The sequence below is a fragment of the Gekko japonicus genome, unplaced genomic scaffold, assembly GCF_001447785.1.
Source record: "Gekko japonicus isolate JY-2015 unplaced genomic scaffold, Gekko_japonicus_V1.1 scaffold1157, whole genome shotgun sequence".
Lineage (NCBI taxonomy): Eukaryota > Metazoa > Chordata > Lepidosauria > Squamata > Gekkonidae > Gekko > Gekko japonicus.
The window spans coordinates 61,794-78,745 of NW_015167085.1; the positions used below are offsets into that span (position 1 = coordinate 61,794).

The following is a 16,952-nucleotide window of genomic DNA, read 5'->3' on the forward strand; positions in this document are numbered from 1 at the left end:
AAAGAGAGAGACTGGCCCCCTCCCCACGAGTATTGCAGGTCCCCCTCTTGTTGTGATATATTTCCATACCACAAGAACAAAGCTTAATTTAGGAACAGCGATTGAAACTTTGCTTTTCTAGATGTTTTGAAATATTAACTATCAAGGATATAAATCAGCATTTGCAAAGTTCATAATGGTCAGGCTGTTAGTACACTGGACGCAATCCTGTTGTGCTATTTTTAGAGATCAGAGTAAGCATAAATTAATAACTCATGTTTCTATTAAATTGTCATAGTTGAAAACAAAGCCAATGGACTGAACTGCAATAGGCATAAATATTTAAGTATTTGCCCCAGTGAATCTATCATAATTGTTTGACAGTGCCTCAGTTCCAACTAAACTTAATCATGCTTCAGTCTATTTGATACCAATGAGACAAGTTAACTGGAACTAAAATAAGTCTCATTTGACTTCAGTGGGAATAGTGTGATTCGGTTTAGTTGGACTTGATTGATATCTCAGTATGCTGATTGTACAGAATTATAGTCAACAAATGGATATAAATGAAAACAATTAATGAAAAGGGGGCTGGAAAACCTTCTTAGGAGGAGATACTGATGTCCACATCTACTAACTTGGGTGCTAACAATGCAGTGGTGTCGAACTGATTTGTTATAAGGGCTGGATCTGACATAAATGAGACTTTGTAAGGCCGGGCCATGGGTGTCATAAAATGTAATGCCAGGTAGTGGAGATATAAACTTTATAAAGGACACAGACAAACACAATTAAAGATTTTTTTAAACTTAAAATGTGCTTAAAACATTAGCACTCTTGCAATATTTTGTTTATTTAACAGTCTCTAATAACACACTTCTTGCTCTGAATTATTGCATCAAAGATCCAGTTGGTCAGCTGTGTTGCTCTGAAGTGGCACCTTCAAGACCAACAAAGGTTTATTCGAGGTATGAGCTTTCGTGTGCATGTACACTTTATCAAATACATTAGAATGGCAGGCAAGGTTCAAACGTATAGCCAGAGAATGAACAGCAAATTAACATGTAACATGATGATGATGATAACATGTTAATTTGCTGTTCATTCTCTGACTATAAGTTTGAACCTTGTCTGTCATTCCAGTATATTTGGTAAACTTTGCCTGCCATTCCAAGGTATTTGATAAACTCATACCTCAAAAAAAACCTTTGCTGGTCTTAAAGGTGCCACTAGACTCTAAATTTGTTTTATTGTATCAAAACCTAGAGACAATGTCTGTACTGTAGCAATCTTAAGTATGCCGTTCTAGTGTTGTTCAGGTGTGTATCTGTAAGTTGCAAACCTACTTTTGATTTATTGACATTCATTACAAAAATCTCATGGTCAATGCTTTGAGCCTAAGACCCAGAAAAAACATGAAATGGGCTGGGCATTGAGATCTTTTGTACATCAGTTGCTTCGTATGCCAATCAAGAACATGTGAAGGCACCATGACACAGACTGAGGACTACGTGTTTGTCTACAAAACTATAATCTTCCCCAGAGAAATAACTACAACTCCCATGAGGCAGTGCAAGAATAGAGAGACAACAATATATAGTGGTCAGTATCAGCCTACTATTTGGGAATTTTAGGTTCAAAATTGCCAGTCTACAAAGGAAATATGCTGGGTGAACTTGGTCTGGACACACACTCTCAGCCTAATCCACCTCACTGGCTTGTTGTTATTCCTCATCTAAATAGTTCACATTGCTTTCCTACTGAGAAAGACTGGCTCATGAGGGCATGAATACAGTGAGAAAGAGGAGGGGAACCCAGTTCCACCCAGGAAAGCCCAGGTAATACCTATCCCAACAAAACACACACTCAATCTTTCTCTCTGTGTAGCAAGGCAAAAAGTTCATATCTTGGATAAAACTTTGTTGGTCTTAAAGTTGCTTTGTATTTCTCCCGTGCTTTGTATCTTTCCAATGGGATTGAGGGAACTGGACAAAGTAAGCTCTCGCTATTTCCCTCCCTCCCCACCAGGGGACAAGGAGGGGGAGGAGGCTCAGCCAATGGAGGGAAGATAGGCTTTGCTCTGTGATGCAGAAGGAAGCAAGAGAGATAGGAGAAGGAAGCAGATGAGAGCCAGTTGCTTGAGGGCCATGTACAAGCCCTGTGGGGGTCGGATCCGGCCCATGGGTGGCATGTTTGCGGTTTCAACGCTTTTTCTTCCGCTCCCCCCCCCCTTAGTATTTCATTGTTTAGTTCATGCACATGGGAGGGGGCCTTCCCCCGCTCGCTTTTTTCCTCTGCTCCCAAGGGGTAGCTTTCTTTTTAAATTATCGTATTCACTTTAACCCGACTCACTGTTCATTGTTGGTTATATGACCTCGCTCGGCGAAGAGATTTGTTGTCTGGAGTTCAGTTGTGATACTCAGCGATCTTCAGGCTCCACCTGGAGGTTGGCTACCCTAGGCGAAGCAGTTAGTGCTTCAGAGCAGGCACCCTCCACTGAGAAAATTGCCCACCTACACTCACTCTCTGTTTTCTATGAACTAGCCAGTTTTTGATCCATAAAAGGACTTGTCCTTCTATCCCATGATTTTTGAGCTTACTTAGGAGCCTTTGATGAGGAACTTTATCAAAAGCTTTCTGGAAGTCAAGGTAAATAATATCTATTGGATCCCCCTTGTCCACATGTTTGTTCACCCCCTCAAAGAACACTAACAGGTTAGAGATAAGGGGCAGATAATGGTAGGTTGATGGTTGGCTGGGAAGAAGATAGAATTGCCAACTCCAGGTTAGGAAATTCCTGGAGATTTGAGAGATGGGACCCTGGAAAGGGTGGGGTTTGTGGAGGGGTGGGACCTCAGACAGGTACAATGCCATAGAATCTACCTTTCAAACCAGCCATTTCCTCCTGGGAAACCATTGTTGACAATCTCCAGGTGAGGGCTGGAGATCACTCAGAATTACAACTGTTCTCCAGATGGCAGAGATCAGTTCCCCTGGAAAAAATTGTGAGCTGTGTCATTATACCCTCCTGAGGTGGCCCCCTCAAGACAGCCAGTGTGATGTAGCAGTTAGTGCTTCAGAGCAGGGTCTTCCAGACCCAGGTTCTTACTGTGGAAGCTGATTGGGTGATTTCAGACTACTCACTGACTTTCAGCATAACCTACCTCACAGGGTTGTTGTGTAAATCAAAAGGGGAGAGGAGAATAATGTGAGATGCTTTGGTCACCACTGTGGAGAAAGACTGTACTTTTCCTAGGTAGAAGTTACAGGGAGGGAGGAAAAGAAGAAAACCTGAAGTCAGACGGGCAGATATCGGTATGCTGATGGTTAGATGGGAAGGAAATAGGGTTGCCACCTCCAGGTTGGGAAATTCCTGGAGATTTGAGGGGTGGAGCCTGGAGAGGGGGGGTTTGAGGAAGAGTGCGACCTCAGACAGGTACAATGTCATAGACTCCACCCTCCAAACCAGCCATTTCCTCCTGAGGAACTATTGCTACCATTCTCCAGGTGAGGGCTGGAGATCACTCAGAATTAAACTGCTTTCCAGACAGCAAAATTAGTTTCCCTGGAGAAAATGGCTGCTTTGCAGGGTGGCCTCTGAGTCATTATACCCTGCTGATGTCACTTTCCCTCCTGACTGGGTCCCCGCTGAGGAGAAGAAAGATTTTACCTTTCCTAGGTAGAGACTCCAGTTGTGGGAGAGAGATGGAAAGCTGAAGTCAGAGGGGTAGATAACGGTATGTTGATAGTTGGCTGGGAAGAAGATAGGGTTGCTACCTCCAAGACAGGTACAATGCCATAGACTCTACCCTCCAAACCAGCCATTTCTTCCTGGGGAACTATTGTTGCCAATCTCCAGTGGAGGGCTGGAGATCACTCAGAATTACTACTGCTCTTCAGATAGCAGAGATCAATTTCCCTGGAGAAAACAGTAAGCTTTGTGTTATTATACCCTCCTGTGATTGCCACAGCAAATTGATGCTGAGTGCCCAAGGCCAAGGCACCTGCCCAGAGCCTCTTTCTTGAGCTCATTGTATTTATTTCCACAATAGGTCTTATTCCTAGTTACCTATAACATACATTAGTTCTTACTTCTGTTAAAATGCAATTGTATCCAATATTTTAAGTTTAAGTTTCAAACTTCATAGTTAATCTATTTTGACTAAATCATTAGTTTTATCATTACTATGTATTCAACATTACATATTTTCACCACTTCTACATATTCATTAGAACCTTTAGCAAATAAATAATACATCAAGCTGCAAAGGAAGGTCTATTATATATCTCATATCAAGAACCCATTTGTGTTCTAGATGGTACATTTAAAACAGATTTTAATTCTACTTCTATTTCATTACCATGTGTTTTCATATAATTTTTAGACTACTCATTCTATGTTTGTCTCCTGCTAGCATAGTACACATAATACACACGCCATGTCTCCTCAAATTTTGTCAAACCGTTTTCTCAAGTAGGTTGTTAATTTTGCCATTACTGCATATTCACCAAATTTATTTTCTCATTCTTTGAAATGTGGGAAAAAATCCAATTTCCATTTTGCTGCATAAATAATTCTAGCTGCTGTCACCATGTATTTGAATATCTCTTCTAAAAATTTTGGTAATTTGTTAGGTAGAACATCGAACAGCATGCTCTTAGCTTCCACTGGGAATGTAAACTTTAATATGCTCTGCATTTTTTGGTCTATTTCTTTCCAGGATCGTTTCAGTTTTTTACAAGTCCACCACATATGAAAGACGGTTCCATCTATGTCTTGACATTTCCAGCATTTTCCTTTGTAGTTTTTATCTGCTTTCGCAATGTTCTCTGGAGTTATACATAATCTAAAAAATGTCTAAAAAATGTCTAAATAATGTTTTGTACCATTTTTCTCTTAATGTCTGGCTGTCTGTAAATCGGATCTTTTCCCCATAGTCATTCCCATTGTTGCACAGATATCTGTTCTTTAAAGTTTTGTATCCACTTAATCATACATTTTGTCACTTGTTCATCTTCTGTTTCTAATTGGAGTAAAATCTTATATATCCATCATAGTAAATGTTCTTTTTGTTTTATAATCAGCTGTTCATATTTAGTTGCATCTCTTAGAATGCCACCTTCAGTGCTCATGATCTCCTTTAGTCTTGAGACTGATTGATACTACAGCAGTCATTGAATGTTTACACCTTCATCTTTGATATCTTACCAAGACTTGATTTTCCCATGAGTATTTTTCATCATGCCATATGTTAGAAAATCATTTTTATTTCTCATGTTTTTATCATGGTAAGCTTCTACTGGGGACATAAGGAGAGAGTTTGAGGGGATCAATAATTCCAGCGTGTAAACCATATTCTCAAGAGTCCATCTCTGATTATGTGACTTCTTTCTTGTGTTATAAACTTTTTAGCCTATTTCTTTAATCCAGTCCACATTCCTGACCAGACCTGTTTCTTGCTAATATAATTTTATATTTGGGACTGCTAATCCTCCTCTCTTTTTCTTCTCTTGTAGTGTTTTGAAGTTTATTCCTGTGTGTTTTTTTTGTAATTCCATATAAATTGGTTTATCTGTCTTTGCCACTCTTTCAATATGTGTACGGGTAACATTTTGAACAGAAAGTTTAGTTTTGATAGCACTTTTTTTTTTTTGATTGCGGAGATTCTTTCCGACCATGAAATTTTTAATTTTTCCCTCTGCTTGTATCAATTTCCAAGTTTTCTGGCAGTTACTTGTTTTAATTACAGTTTTGCTCAGTCGCATTTATTCCCAAATATTTAATCGGATCAGTACCTGCTGAGTACTCTGTGCTATTTATATCTTCTTGTTGTTTTGTGTTAAAAATTTCACTATCATTTTTGTCTTTTTTTTGTTAATTGTACAGCCTGATGAGGAGTCACAACACCAAGTAATTGAACCCCCCCCCAAAAAAAGGATCCAAATTCTTCAGTATGTTATTTACATATTGTTATGATTTCTGGGGATTCAAGACTGTTAGAACCACATCGTCTGCATAGCTTTTCTTTTTGAACTCTACATCATCCACTTTTATTCCCTTCATTCTATTCTCTTCTATGATCTTTATAGCTAAAATCTCTATTGCTAGCATGAATAATAAAGGGGATAAATGTGTTCCTTTTTCAATTGAGATTGTTTCTGTTAATTTCCAATTAATTAAAATCTTTGTTTCTTGGCTCAAGTATATTCCATGCATCCAGCTTCAGAATGCAGGACCACAGCCCATATTCTGTAGAACATTCAATAAGAAAGGCCATGTTAAATTATCAAATGCTTTCTCTGAATCTAGAAATAGAAACACTGCTTTCTTTGTCTTATTATTACAAATTCAGTTGCATCGATTATGAATTGTACATTATCTTTCATGTACCTCTTTGGTACACAACCGGTTTGATGGGAGTGTACTAGATTTGGGATGCATTTGCTCAGTTTTTCTGCCATTATTGTAGCAAAAAATTGTAGTCTACATTCATGAAAGAAATAGATTTATAAGACTGTGGTAACGGGGTATCACTGCCCTCTTTGTGTATTAGTCTTATATGGACCTCTTGCCGTATCGGAGTTATTTATCTTCCCCCCCCTTTTATCTTGTTTGTAACTTTTTTGTAATGGTATTGTTGATACCAGTTTTATACCATGGTATTTTATACAGTATTGTTAATACTGTTAATACCATGTTTGATGTCTGTCTGAAAAGAAGGTAAAGTCTCCTCTTTGGATGCTTGGTCCTCCAAGAATCTTCTAATTCCAGCGTTTCCATATATCAAAATACATTTTAGGTAGTTTTCCACCCTTAATATTCCTTGATCTGTCTTTTTGGGGGTCTAGTACACCATAAATCTGAAAATCATTATTTCTTCATTTTGAAAATAACTTTAGCATCATTTGGTGCATATAGTGTTGCTATTGTGCATATTTTGCCTTTCAGGAGTCTCATTTTTAAAATCAGGTATTTTCCACCTGGATCTCTTAATTCTTCTAAAATGTCTAGTTATGGATTTTTAAAATGTAAGCAGCTACTCCACATTTTTTGTTTTGTGCTAAAGCAAGATTTTAAAAAATATGCTTTATTCTAGGTATGAGAGAGGGGGAGAGAGTCAGAGTCCTGCATTTAATACAAAAACTGTTTTATTCTAGGTTTGTGTGTGTGTGTGTGAGAGAGAGAGAGAGAGAGACAGACAGACAGACAGAGAATGTGTCCTGCATTTAAGACCAAAACTGTTTTATTCCAGGTATGTGTGTGTCTGTGTGAGAGAGAGAGACAGACACAGAGAGAGACAGACAGACAGACAGAGAGAGTCCTGTGTTTAAGACCAAACACATTTTATTCCAGGTATAAGCTTTTGCGGGCAAGCATACTTCTTCAGAGAGAGGGAGAGAGGGAAGGAGGGAAGGGAAAGAAAGACCCAGAGACAGCACACCAGAGAGAGGGGAGAGGGAGTCCCATGGCACTTGGAGAGATCCCCCTTTCCATTTCTAACAGATGAGGGGGAACCTAACAGCACAGCTTGCATTCCTTATTAGAAGAAGAAGAGGAGATTGGATTTATACCCCGCCCTTCACTACCCAAGGGAGTCTCAGAGCGGCTTACAAACTCCTTTCCCTTCCCCTCCCCACAACAGGCACCCATGAGGTAGGTGGGGCTGAGAGAGCTCTGACAGAAATGGCTCTTTTTTCAAGAACAGCTCTTATCAGAACTATGGCTTACCCAAGGTCATCCAGCCAGGTGCACGTGGAGGAGTGGGGAATCAAACCTGGTTCTCCCAGATTAGAGTCCGCACACTCAACCACTACACCAAACTGGCCTTAGTGAAAGGGAGCGAGAGTACAGCAGCATCTTAATACCAAAATTTGTGGCAGGGCATGAGCTTTCATTAATCACTACTCAGTTATTCAGATACAGCTGGAATGTGAGTCCATCTGTCCTTATATCTTGGAGAGTGAAGTGGTTTTAGATGCCAAAAAATAATAGCAGGCATTGGTAATGAGAGAAGAAACCTAGGTCCAGGAGTCTGCATTTTCTTGAGCATCATTATCAGTTGCAATTCAGCAGTCTCTCTTTCTAATCTCCCTTTGAAATTCATTTGTGAGAGAACTGCTACTCTTAGGTCAACAACTGAATGCTGTGGAATGTTAAAATGTTCCCCCACTGGTTTTTGAATTTTGTGGTTTCTAATAGTAGTAGAAAGAGTCCAGTAGCACCTTCAAAGACTAACAAAATTGTGGTAGGTTATGTGCTTTTGTGCATCACTGCTCACTTCTTCAGACTTATTTCCATTTATCCTTTCCATCCTCCTGTACCAAATTGAGACCTAGGCTCCCTGTCTCATTACCAATGCTGATATCTCCACCCATCTGCATATCATACCTAATCCAATCATGCCTGCTATTGCCATTTGGCATCTGAAATCATCTTTATAAAGTTTATATCACCAGTACCTTGTGTTACGTTTTATGGCACACATGGCCTGGCCCGACAAAGTGTCAGATCCAGCCCTTGTATGAAATGAGTTTGACACCTCTGATCTAAGTATCCAGGGGGGGGGGGGTTAGAAAAAAACATAATACAAATTAATCTGTTGTCTTCTTTTTGATTTTTATTCTGAAGGATTTCAAGGAAGGTGTCCAATAGATAGATAGATAGATAGATAGATAGATAGATAGATGATAGATAGATGATAGATAGATGATAGAATAGAAGAAGATAGATAGATGGATAGATGAGGGTAGATGAGGGTAAATGGATAGAAGAAGATAGAAGAAGAAGAAAGATAGAAGAAGAAGATAGAAGAAGAAGATAGAAGAAGAAAGATAGAAGAAGAAAGATAGAAGAAGAAGATAGAAGAAGAAGATAGAAGAAGAAGATAGAAGAAGAAAGATAGAAGAAGAAAGATAGAAGAAGAAAGATAGAAGAAGAAAGATAGAAGAAGAAAGAAGATGAAAGATAGATAGAAGATAGATGATAGAGATAGAAGAAGATAGATGATAGAGATAGAAGAAGATAGATGATAGATAGATAGAAGAAGATAGATGATAGATGATAGATGATAGATGATAGATAAAAATAAATCTTATCTTTTCATTGAGCAGACTGTTTGGTTAAAACAATCATTGAATTTTTCCCCTACTATGCCACATCACAGTCGGAACACAAAAGCTTTCAATTAAATGCCCTTAATCAAAGATAGAAGAATGAAAAAAGAAAAGAAAAAAGAAACAAAATAACCAATTATACATTCCACAAAAAGAAGAAAGGAGAACTTTAATTAGTATTTTCGTTCTGATTATTGAAGTTGAGATTTCCTTAAAAAGCAGCCAAGTGGGGTTCAGCCAAGGGCATTCCTTAAATGGGCCACATAAATCTCTGTAATTAAGGATCTAACTTTTTCAGAAGTCTTGCTTGACAGAGATCATAATTTTTTGAAAAGATTGTTCTTACCACTGTTTTTGAATGCTGACTTCAAATGCTGCTGGTAGTCTGTCAATCTTTCCAATTACGATCGCAGTTCCAGAAGTCCAAAATATTGCAAAGATTGCCAATTTCAAATTGATAAAAAGAATAGGAGAAAAAGGAATAACAGTCAGCTGGAATCAGCTGACCTTATTGGCAGAGAGACTTGTTTTCGTTGTCCTTGGTATTTTCAGAACCCCTGTGGAAACCTGATAGATCAAGCCCCCCTGTAGGTTCACCTGTCAGTTGGGTTTCCCCAGTGGGGGAGAGGTCAGGATAGAGAAATAAATTCCCTCCTTCCTTGGCATTTTTCCCCACAGTGAGAGAGGACTGGGACCTTTAGAAGTGCTCCTTTTCACGTTGCCATGTTCCCCAGAAGTCCCCCAGTTAGAAGACTACACCCAGTTAGGAGAGTTTTGAGCATCCTGTGGTTTCCAAAGATTCAATCAGCTATCTTGGATGAGCAGTTTAGAAATATTCTGTATAACCAGCAAAATTGCATCTGCAATGAGGATATAAAGATGTTCCCTATTACTTATTGAGCTGGTCTATCTGTAAGGAGGTGAAACATAAACAAAGGGAGAAGTTTCTCATAGGAATTTATGATGAGTCAGCCAACAGAAAATAAAATCCCTGCTTACCAGTCCTGAGAGGAACAATACTATAAAGGTAGCTTCATTTGATTTTCTAGCAGTGCACAAATGGCAAAACTCCATCTATTTAATTCATTTTATCCCACCTTTCTCCCCAATGAGGATCCAAAGCAGTTTACCTCATTCTCCTCTCCTCCATTTTATTCTCACAACAACCCTGTGAGGTAGGCTGGGCTGGGAGTGTATAACTGGCCCAAGGTTACACAGTGAGCTTCCATGGCACAAGTGGGGATTCAAACCCAGGTTTCTCAAGTAGTAGTTTGGCACTCTTAACCACTACACCACACTGGCTCCCATAGAGTGGATTGTTTTAATAGTAAATGATTGTTTGTATTTACTGACATTTTCTGATTTAAGTATGTCTCAAGTGACTTGAGGCCTAAACAAACAAATTACTACTAAAATGGTTAACATCGACTTGTTTGGTTACCTGTCCAAGTCAGAATGGCTGCAGGCAACCAGGCAGGAAAGTTTTTAAAAGGCTTGTTCTCTTTTTCCAGTTAGATCAAAAATGACTAAAATAGTCATAGTGGGGGACAGTAAGGCTAACGACATTTTTGTGGACAAAAACAAAACAAAAAACCTTTTCTAGACTGATTTGCAAGGCTTGTTGATAGGGAATTGTACTTTCAGCAGTTAGATTTTAGGATAAGAATACTAGAACACTAGAACACTTCAGTAGTGATACAGTAACGTTACAGTCCGTTCCAAAATTGTCTAAAAACAATAAAGCAGCATCTCTACTGCTCTGCTACCATTATTCCAATATATACTTAAATCTCTCCCCTCCCATATACAGTAAGAATTAGTTCCCAGTATATCTGCATGCCCTGGCGTGGATGACCCAAACTAGCCTGGTCTTGTCTGATCTTGGAAGCTAAGTAGGGTCAGCCCTGGTTAATACTTAGATGTGAGACCACCAAAGAAGTCCAGGGTTGCTAGACACAACCAGACAATGGCAAACCACCTCTGTTTGTTTCTGGCCTTGAAAATCCTACAGAGTTGCAATAGGTTGGCTGTGACTTGATGACATACCTCCCACACTCACACACACACACCATATGCTGTATCTTTCATGTTATATCCTCTTGAGCCTTTGAGGGTATTCCGTGCTACCCACAGGGACTAATAACAAGTTTGAATTATTCTGTTATTTCAAATGGACTTGTTTCTGCTATAGAAACTAAACGGTATCAATGTAAACTTGTATGTGGAATCATAAATGACTGACAGGCATTTTGAAAAGCATAAATTGACATGCCTGTCATCATTTCCTGCTTAACACAGTCAGTAAATCGTGAAATGTGGGCTAATGGCAAAATGTAAAGTGTTTTTTACCCGTAAGTTTGTTTAAATTAAGGAACCAATTCCAAACTTCATTATATTTTATGATATAGACTTACATATTTCAATGACACTTTGGCTACTGATAGATTAAAGTGACTGGCCAATGTTTATAAAGCCAATTTACTTGATGGCACGGTACCTACATTACTGTTTATTCAAGGATACAAATTAATTGACTACATAGAGAGGTACTTTGATCAGAAATTGAGTGATCAGTTTTGGCTCTGCAGTGGCTCTGTCCCTTCAACTCCCATCATTTCTATTGATCCTTGCTATTTCAATCAGACAGGTGGTTTGAAAAAAACAACACAATGATCACCTAATAGTTGTTAGAACACCATATAGTCCTGAACTACTGAAGTCAATAGCAAAGCTTCATCACTATCTGGGATGCAGTGTTAGGAATACATTTCCCAGCTGGAATCTTTGTTGCTTGCCCAGAATACAGTCCCTCTCCCAAAACCTCCAATGATTTTAATAGTGTTGGGTTGCATTCCCTCTTCCCAATCCATCAAAAGGTCTAAGGCTTCTGATAACAGACCATTCTTCTCTTTTGATATGGTCAGTACAACTGGCACCTGAAGGCCTGGGGGACAGCTGTCAGGTATGTGCTTCTGCCTTTCTCCCAACAAGTGATCCACACTGTCACACATTGGTGAGAGATCTTAACATGAAGCAGCAGACACCTGCTTTGTATTCAGCAGCCAATGACTGCTTGCAAAGTTTTTGGATCAGGATAGAATGTTCTAATCAAAGCATATGAAGCAGGACAGGCGAGCATCCATGATGTGATGGGACAGCTCCGACTGAATTTTTTTTGGAACACTGAAGTCATTTTGAACAAAATGCAACTTACTACTGGTCTGGGAAGATGTTTCAGGTGTAACCAATGCTCCCTCTAAGCTGTGGAGTCTTGTGAGCAAAAATGCTACTTTGTGAGCTACTGGCATTAAAGTTGTGAGTGAGCGATTTGGCTGCTGCATAAATTAGTTTGCTCTGGAGCCCTCCTTCCTGAGCTAAGACAAAAATGTGTGAGCTGGAGGCTAAAAAACTGTGCGCTAGCTCACACTAACTCAGATTAGAGGGAACCCTGGTTGTAAAATACTACATAATACTTCCAGCCATGCCACTATCAAGTCCTTGAGCCTGCCCCTGCACAAATAAACATATTTATTTATTTACAGCATAAATAACTATTTGTACTTTTGCCCTTGCAGAACTTAAGACATATGCAAAGCTTTCTGCTACACCTTTGCATGAACTAGCCTGTATATAACGATATATAAGCCTGTTGCTTATATATTGTACCTTTGTCCGTGAAGATCTGCCCTATACGCCTCCTCCATTTCTACACATACATGTATGCACATACTCACACACATATTTCATTTGCACATATCGCACATGTAAGACACAGCTTCTCAGAGCCTAGCTTTCTCAAACACATTTTGTTTTGCATTCAATGGACCTTAGCATTCAAAGTGAAGATTATGTCTTTACACACTGTAATCTTTTCCACTTAACATTAACTGCTCATCGGTCACAGCACATGCTTATTCCCATTCACACACATAGTCTATACTATGCACATAGTATAGTGTAGTATGGTATAGTATATGCACATCGTCTATACTATACACATACTCTGACAGGTGTCTGTAGGCAAGATATAACCCACATATGCCCTACTATTTTACATTTTGTTGGAGTTGCATCCCATTTCCCACACACGATTGTATGACTCTCTTATACACAAGTACTTTGTATACAGCTTGTTCTTCATGCACCCACCTTTGCATAACAGAATGAGATGAGCAGCAGAGGCAGCAGGTATCCAAAGACAAAGGTGCAGACCACGTAAACTTTCTTGTGCTCTTGACTGGGCCACATTTCCCAGCAGAAAGTCTGGTTCATGGTTTCCTGGTGCAAGATGCGCTGGTAGTGAGCCACAGGAGAGGCCATGGCAATGGACAGCAACCAGATGACCCCTACCCCAAGCAGCGCATTACGGGACACCCGCAGGGAGGAAGAACGCCGGGAGTGCACAATGGCCACATAGCGGTCCACAGACATAGCAGAGAGGGTGAAAATGCTGACCAACATAGAGACGGTGAAGAAGTAATGGATGAACTTGCAGATAAAAGTGCCCAGCACCCAACTGGGCAACATGTACACAGTCGACTGGAAAGGGACGCAGAAGAGCAAGTAGGCCAAGTCAGCAATGCTCAGGTTGAGGATGAATATGTTGGTGGTGCTGCGAGGCTTGCCGGGCTTGCTCCTGGCCAGCACGGTGATGACCAGCGAGTTGCCCAGCACGCCCAAGGTAAAAATGAGGCCAAAGACAATCAAGGTGATGAAGTTCTCGACGCCAATGTCCGAGAGGAAGTTGGCGCCCTCCTCTTCCTCCGCCAGGGGCTGCTCCCTGGGGGGCCAGGAGGCGAGGGAGCCCACGCCGTCCGTCTGGTTCATGGGGAGCGCCGGGAGGGCTGCGTCCGGGTCCATGCTCTGGGCAGCCCCCCCCCAAAACTTGGGGAAGAGGGCAGACCAAGCCCCCGACCGGCCCGCACACCCACCCTTCCCCTCTTCCCGGGACTGAAACCCCCTTCAGAGCCCCCCACGCCCGGCAGCCAAGTACACCCTTCTATGGGAGAAGCCGAGCTCGGGAGGGAGACCGCGGGGACCCCCCGGAGGCAAAAGAAAACTTCCCACCGCCTGAGAGGCAGGCAGGCAGGCAGGCAGGCAGGCGCACGCGAGGACTCCTTCCCTCCCCCGGCTGCCAAGCAGGCAGCGAGAGGGGCAGAGGGGCGGCCCTGGCGAACCCCGGGCTCTCCGAGGCTCCGCTCCCCTTCCCCTGGCGAGGCCAGCGAGCGAGCGAGCGCAGCGCCCGGGCAGGCGGCAGCGCTCGCCACAGCAGCCTCCTCTGCCCGACTGTGCTGCGCGTGGAGTGGCGTGGCGTGGAGTGGCGCTCTCGCCGCCTCGAGGCTCCCACCTCCGGCTCCTCCCCAGCCGGCTTGACGTGACGCTCACCCCCGGCGCCTCGCCTCCTGGCTTCGGAGCCCGGCTTCGCCCTCGAGGCTAGCGGTGGCTAGGCGGCCTCGTCGCCTCCTCCCCGGCACGGGCTGCCTCCTCTCCTCTCGCCTGCCTTTGTCTGTCGCCCGCAGGCCCCCGAGTGAGTGAAGCAGCCCGGCCGGGAGCTGCCGCTTCACTGCCCTGATGCCACTGGGGCACGGTCGCCTTCCCCGTCCAGCCCCGCCGGAGAACACCAGCCCGCCGGGCGGGAAGGCAGTGGATGGCACTCCAAACGGGTCACTCCCAGGCCCGTAGCTAACATGGGGCCCACGGGGCCCAGCCCCCTAGTGTTTCTTCTGGGCCCCCTCTCTCCTAGGCTGCCCCCTAAATGCTCCAACCTACCACCTGCACTGTACTTCCATTTAATTAGCTGGTGGCCCCCCCAAGGCCCCCTCACAAAGAATTCCCTAGCTACGGGGCTGGTCACTCCCTCCTCCCCTCTTCCAGGTAGAGCGATTCCCTTTAACCCAAATCTCTTTATTCCAGGGGGTAGCGGGTAAGGCAGTCTCCCCACCCCGCCCCCGGCAGGCAAGTAAGTATAACTTCACCCCTGTGCTCGGAACAACGTACTCAAAGGCAGCTAGTGGCCGGTTAGTTTCAGCAGATGTAGCTGGCTTGGATCTGTTTTCGTGTACGCAGCTCGCTTCTTGCTTGTTACGTTTGCAAAAGAAAATAAGGGCTGGGAGCGCAGCTGTTTCGCTTTAAAATACTTCCCGGCGCAGGCGCCAGCTGTGAAGTTTGTTCCGTTTTCCATCCAAATTCTCTCCCAGGTTTACATGTGTGAAACGCGCAAAAAAGTGAAAGCAAAGAGAAAGTCTCCTGGCACATCAAAGGACAGATTTGTTGTGGGATAAGCTTTCACAGACTCGAGCCCACCAGATCTGAATATGTGGGAGCTGATGCCACAATAAACCTGGGAAGGATCTGCAGGTCTCCTTGTTGTGTTTGTTTCCCCGGAAACTAACTTGCCTACTCTTTTGGAAGAAGTGAGAGATGGGCAGATGTGTTTCTTAGCATTACATACGGAAATGCTCAGTTTCTGTTGCAGGCACAGGAAAAGCTATGCAGTGCTTCTGCTCTGGAAAGGACAGGAGGTCTGCCCTGAACTGCATCTGTGTGTCATACCCATAGGATAGCAGGTGGGCCTCCTTCATCTCTAGGGTGGTTAATTTTCACGGAAAAGGTTCTTTGCCATTCAGAACTATCTCGAGCAACAATTAAACAATTTTAATCACCATAAACAATCTTGTGCATCCTCACAGACTAACTGTGACGAAGAAGAAGAAGATGTTGGATTTATACCCCGCCCTTCACTTGGAGTCTCAGAGCGGCTTACAAACTCCTTTCCTTTCCCCTCCCCACAACAGACACCCTGTGGGGTGGGTGGGGCTGAAAGAACTCTGACAGAAACTGCTCTTTTTCAAGGACAGCTGTGCCAGAGCTTGCGACTGACCCAAGGTCACATCAGCAGGTGCAAGTGGAGGAGTGGGGAATCAAACCCGGTTCTCCCAGATTAGAGTCTGCGCACTTAACCACTACACCAAACTGGCTCTCCAACAAAGTTCCAAGAGTCAGAGCCTACTTAGATTCATGAAATATTTTCTGTCTGTGCAACTCTGGCGAAATTGAAACTTTAGGCCATCTGATGTTTCGCTGTCCCCGTTGGACTCAAGATAGAGGGATATATATCATTCCTATTCTTACGAAGATGAATCTTCCCTTGCAACCTTGGGTGCTTTCAATATTGCTATCTGATTCAAATGCCGATGGACTGATAACAGCTAACGTGGCACGGTTCCTGGCTAAGGTTGCCGCTCTCAAGAAACACTGAAAGCTTTACCATCTTTGCAAACACCTACACCGATTTTCAATCTTCAGAGGATTTTAGTTAGTTGGCTACGCCCCAAGTGTAGTTAGGTCTTTTTTATTCTTTGGGCTATGCCTGGGTTTTATATGTTTACTGATTGTGACTATGTACTTGTCATATTTTATGTCAATTTTATGTACCTATTTTACCCCTTTTGCATTCTCTTTTGGTCAGGACTTCGATCATATAGACCCGTAATAATAAATTGAAATTGAAATATTTTCGTAAGTAGTGGATAGATGGACAGACCGACAGACTCGTGTCATAGAAAGTCCTCTATATGTCTAGAAAGATTCATTTACTTCATTTTACTCATTACTCATTTCCTAGAAAATCATCTACAGGTCTGGAAAGATTCATTTACTTCATTTCTGAAAACTGACAATATCAGGAATATTCTTCCGTCACTTGAACAAAACAGGTACTAGTAAAAAAAATGGCATCACACTTCAGAAACCAACAGCAAAAAAGTTATCACCAGCAGGATAACCCTCTTTCTCTGCAGCAAAGGCACCGCTATGTTTCTTTTTTTAGTTCTTTTATTAACCATGCATGTTCTGTCAAC

The 16,952-nt window shown here is 42.2% G+C and overlaps 1 protein-coding gene across 1 annotated transcript in view; it reads right to left on the reverse strand.

Moving 5' to 3' along the window:
- Positions 1 to 13,953, reverse strand: part of GALR1 (galanin receptor 1) — a 35,010-nt gene extending 21,057 nt beyond the window's left edge. Inside the window, exon 1 of the mRNA XM_015412835.1 lies at positions 13,243 to 13,953. Coding sequence (XP_015268321.1) covers positions 13,243 to 13,953 — 711 coding nt within the window. The remainder of the gene's footprint in view (positions 1 to 13,242) is intronic.
- Between the last annotated feature and the right edge of the window lie 2,999 nt (positions 13,954 to 16,952).